The 5430-nt window shown below is 38.6% G+C and overlaps 1 protein-coding gene across 1 annotated transcript; it reads right to left on the bottom strand.

The window, feature by feature from the left end:
- Positions 1–462: 462 nt before the first annotated feature.
- LOC117170053 lies at positions 463–5065 on the bottom strand. Its single transcript, XM_033356571.1, has 5 exons — positions 4796–5065; positions 4088–4718; positions 1206–4000; positions 823–1012; positions 463–761 (listed from the first exon to the last, which is right to left on the bottom strand). The coding sequence occupies exons 1-5, from the start codon at positions 5063–5065 to the stop codon at positions 463–465; spliced, it is 4185 nt and encodes a 1394-aa protein (XP_033212462.1).
- Between the last annotated feature and the right edge of the window lie 365 nt (positions 5066–5430).

Genomic DNA, 5430 nt, shown 5'->3' on the forward strand with positions numbered 1-5430 from the left:
CACTTATAATAAATAAACAATTATATAGTAACCTTCGCAGATTCGAAGACCATCCCAATTAGTAAATCAATCAATACATTTTGTGCGACAATCCATCCTCCCCCCTCGGTTAAAAGAACGATTAATACATCATTTCAATCTTATAATCATGAATTTTTATAATCTATCTGCGCTCAACATTTCACATAGCATTATCGATAGATTTAAATGAAAAAATAAAAAGAGGAACACTTGGCCATAATTTCAAGCGTTGACGTTGTTGGTATCAATGGGTAAGGGTGCTAGTTTTGTCACGTTTCGTTTGAAGATATTTTTGGCCTTTTTCACGTTGACAGTTCTCACGATCCCGTCCGATCCAGGAAATTTTTCAATGACACGCCCCATTGGCCACTGCATGGGTGGAATGTTGTCTTCCTTGAGGAGAATGATGGAGACCACCTTTATTTGGTGTTCTCCATTTTTTCACTTATGCCGAATGTTTAATTCGTTGAGATACTCCTTGTGCCACCTTCTCCAGAAGTGCTGACGCATTTTTTGTATGTGTAGCCATCGCGCCGATGCGGAAGGTGATGCTGAAGTGAGATCCACCTCTGGTAGATTTGTGAGAGAGTGACCTATTATGAAATGACCAGGAGTGAGAGCAAGCATGTCTATTGGATCACAAGAAATAGGTGTGAGAGGGCATGAATTTAGGAACGCTTCGACTTCGATGGCAAATGAATCTCCATTCAACCCCTTGGTCACTAAGGACGTGAGAAACCCTTTCAATGTGCATCTCAGATTGTAAGAGACATTTAATATCATTTAGCTCATTATTTGCACCTATGAAATTGGAACGATTGTCGGAATATATGACACTAGGCCTTTCACGTCGAGCTGTAAATCTACGTAGAGCAGCTAGGAAACCTTCGGTGGTCATGTCACTCACTACTTCGAGATGCACTGCCTTAACGATGAGACAGATGAAAATTACGACGTGAACCTTGACTCGCGATCGATTGCGGAATTTTTTCTTTTACGTAAAATGGACCGCAATAATCGATCCCAATGTTACTAAGTGGACGCGCTTGAGTTATTCTAATGCTTGGCAAGTTTCCCATTAAGTATTCAGCTGTCGACGGATTTACACGGAAGCATGTGATACATTTACGAATGATCTTTCGCACTTGACTTCGGCCATCGAGGGGCTAAAATTGTCGACGTACAGCATGCAACGTTGCCTGTATCCCGGCGTGTTTGTTTTCCAAATGCTCGTTGAGAATTATTATCCCAGTAATGTGGCTTGATCGTGGCAAGACCATGGGATGCTGTTGAGATTGAGGCATGAATGAGTTTTTTAATCGGCCTCCCACCCTAATTATTCCGTCTCGATCAATAAATGGATCGAGTGATGTTAATTTGCTCTTTTTGTGAACTCTTCTTCCTATTTTTAAATCGTTCATTTCTTCGGCAAAATGAGTGATTTGAGTTTCACGAATTATAGCCCTTTCCGTATTGTTTATTTCTGATGCTCGTAAAAGCCCCCTTTGAGAGTTTTCTGATTTTAATCGAAGACAATACGCAACAATTCTTTTTAGCCTTGAGAATGAATAAAATTTGTTGAAGAATTCTAAATTTGGAAGAGTGTTTAAGCAGAATTCTTTCTTCAACCCGGGGAATTTGTTTGATGATGGAATGTCGATTGTAGGCCAAGTGGATTCTTCACGGTTAAGCCAATCTGGACCAAACTTCCAAAGATCATATTTAATAAATTTTACGGGCGTTTGTCCTCTTGATAATGCATCGGCAGGGTTGTAATTCGTGCGCACGTGTCTCCAATCTTGAGTTTTCGTTTTTTGTTGTATTTGAGAGACGCGATTTGCAATGAAAGTTTCTAAATGATGAGGAGACTTATTTATCCAAAAGTAGACGATTGTCGAATCGGTCCAGAAAACAGTTTTTTTTATGGAAACATTAATTGCTTTGTGCACTGTTGAGTACAATTTTGCAAGCAGTTCTGCGCCGCAGAGCTCCAAATGTGTGATGTTAATAGTTTTTAAAGGGGCTACTCTAGATTTAGCACAAAGTAATTTTGTTTCAGAGTAACCTTGGCTATTTTTCGATTTAATATATATGCAAGCTCCGTAACCCTTCTCGCTTGCATTACAAAATCCATGCAGCTGAACGTCAATGGCTTCATTCACGATTACCTTCCTTTCAAAGCGCAAGTCACTAAGCAGCGTTATTTCCGAATGAAATTCCACCCATGTTTTGTGTATGTTATTCGGTAATGACTCATGCCAATCTACTTTTAACTCCCAGAGTTTCTGCATGATTATTCTTGCGAATAATATGATTGGGCCTAGTAAGCCTGGGGGATCGAAAAGTTTGGCAATCTCAGAGAGTACCGTTCTTTTAGTAATTTTTGATTTTAGTACGGGAGAGTGCACCGAGTAGATTATGCTATCAGTACTGGAGTTCCATGAAACACCCAGGGTTTTTAAAGTTTTACCATCATTTAATTGGATTTTTTTATTGATGCTAGTATCTGGAATTCCTCGTAAGCAATTTATATCATTCAAGGCCCATTGACGCTTATTTAAACAACCAAGATTAAGCAGTTTTATTACACTATCCTGTGTTTGAACTTCCTCTTCAACAGTTTCTGCTCTTGTGATGAGATCATCCACATATAGATCTGTTTCAAGAACAATAGCTGCCTTTGGATGTTGATGACCTTCATCATTAATTAATTGCTCAATAGCTCGTGTGGCAAGAAACGGGGAAGAACTGATTCCAAATGTCACCGTATTTAATTGAAGGGAGTCAAGATTTATACCATCGCGCCGCCACAGAATTCTTTGAAACCTTCTGTCTTCGTCTCGAATCTCGAATTGTCGATATATTTTTTCAATATCGCCTTTCAGTACAAATATGTGGAACCTGAATCGAAGTATGTGCGATAGTATGTCATCTTGTAATGTGGGTCCTACCATTAATGTATTGTTTAACGAAAAACCGGATTCTGATTTTGCTGAACCATCGAAGACTACTCTGACCCTTGTTGTTGAACTATCTTCCTTAAATACCGCATGATGTGGTAAATAAAAACCAAATTCCCCTTGATCTTGAATTGGCGAAATGTGACCGAGTGTTAAATATTCTTCAATGATATCCGAATATTGACTTCTCAGTTCGGGTTGATGTTTAAATCTTCGTTCGAGACTATTAAGGCGTTTTAAGGCTACGGATCGTGATTCTCCTAATCTCTCATGATTTTGTCGAAATAGTAATGCTACTATGCATCGACCTAAATTATTACGAGTTTTGTGAATACGAAAATGTTCTTCACATGCAATCTCTTCAGGAGAAAGATGTATTTGACTGAAACCCTCTTCCAATTCCCAAAATTTAGAAATATCCGATCTAAGCTCCGCAAAATTGCATTTTATCGCGCGTGATATTGTGAGAGACATGGAATTAACATTTCCACCTGCGATCCATCCTAGTTCAGTTTTTTGTAAAATTAAATCGCCAGCCCGATCAGATAATATGATTTGACCCCCACAAAACATGGATAACGATCGTCCAGATCCAAGAAGCATGTCCACTTTTGATGGCAAATGAAATGTTGGATCAGCCAGTTGTATATTCGGAGGTATTTTGATGACTTCCCGAGGAATGATATCATTTGGTACTAATTCAGCTATCTGTGGAATCGTGAGGAAGTTAAGTGGTCTTTCATAACTGCTATGTAAAGAACGAATTGTTATTTTGACTACAGCTTTAGCGACTTTTGTTAGGTTATTTAATGCACCCACAGGAACAGAACATCTCTTCTTTGGCAATCGTAGTGCTGTGGCTAATTTCTCCGTTATGAAGTTAGCAGATGAGCAGGTGTCAAGAAGAGCTTGACATCGTATCGGTCGTCTTTCTTTATCCAATGAATAAAGGACTGCGCTTGTTATTAATTGATTCATTGGAATTTTTGTCGTTAATGAGATGTATCGACCACTGTTTCCTGTGGGTCTTGTGAGCTATGACTTAAAGAATGAAGGCTCAAGATGCAAGAGAGTGTTATGTTTTTTGTTGCAAATCATGCAATTACCGAATTTATATTCCTCTAATTTGTGATTAAATCGAATACAATTTGGACAAAGTGAGGCATCTTGCACAACTTGAATTCTTGTCGGAATTGAAAAACTGCGGAATTTCTCACATCGAAAAAGAGGGTGAGTCTTGCATCTACAAGCCGGGCATGGTTTTATAGTCGATGTTAGGAAAGCTGTTTTTGCGTTCCTTTGGTTTCCAGAACTACCTGGTGTGCTACTTGTGTCTTTGCTGAGACTTTTATTCTGAGATTCGCACTGAGATAAACGAGTGGCTGTTCTGTATAAGAATTCCAACATATCGTCGAGTTTAGGGAATTCGTTTCGCTTTAGGGTTTCGTCCCATTTTTCTAATGTCGTTTTATGCAATTTTTCTTCAATGTTTTGAACTAAAATTTCTTCTGAGATCTTTACGCCTAATGAAGCTAGTGATAACATGTGTTGTTGTGCATCTTCAGCTAACTTTATTAAACCTTCGGAGGTTTGCTTTTCTTGGAGTTTTTCTAGATTAGTTAAATCCGTTTGATCATGTATCAAGGATATAAAGGAATCCCTGAAATTAAGCCACTCTTCATAACGACCGCTAAAGGTTGGCAATGTAGCCAGTGGCAACTTTACCCTGCGCTTTGTCTGTTGAACGTCCAAAGTACGATGTATGGTACCTGTAGATTGATCTGCGGGTTGCGTTGATGCTAAAAGGCGTTGACCGTCCGCCACAATTTAAGATAATCATCCTGAATGGCATAATGGTCGAGGACAAGATCGATATGGGAGGTCTCTGTGTCTAACAACTCGATTTGATCCTGTATATCGTCAAACTTTTCAAAAGTATTTTTTAATCTTTGCAAATGTAAACCTAATTTTATTGCATCCGGTTCTTCTTCACGATATTTGGCCAAGAAGTTTTTAAAATTAGCTATTTGACCCTTGATAGTACCCTTCTTTTTGTTTAGAATAACAAGCTGCTCGTTTCCCATCGTTGCCGATTAAAGGAAATAAATGAGTAGTTTTTGAACAAGCTCACCTGTTATACAGTAGATTATAGAAGCTGAAAGATATTTAACGAATTTTCATGCATCGATACTGCGTTGTGATGTTCGTAAATGTTGGTAATCCGGCACGAAGGAGCATGTTTTGTCGAGTAATAAATGAAACTTTTATTTAAAGCACTAAACTCACTATTCACCACTTACATTAAATGAAACACAGTGATTCAATTTATACATATTTATTCACTTTAAAGAGAAGTACGACTCAACTCGGTAGAGGTTGAGTTATAACTGAGGTCCCGATTCTTCCTGCTATCGTTGCCCGGTCCCCCTTCTTATCGTAGAAGAAGGGG

The sequence above is a fragment of the Belonocnema kinseyi genome, chromosome 3 (genome assembly GCF_010883055.1).
Source record: "Belonocnema kinseyi isolate 2016_QV_RU_SX_M_011 chromosome 3, B_treatae_v1, whole genome shotgun sequence".
NCBI classification, from domain to species: Eukaryota; Metazoa; Arthropoda; class Insecta; order Hymenoptera; family Cynipidae; genus Belonocnema; species Belonocnema kinseyi.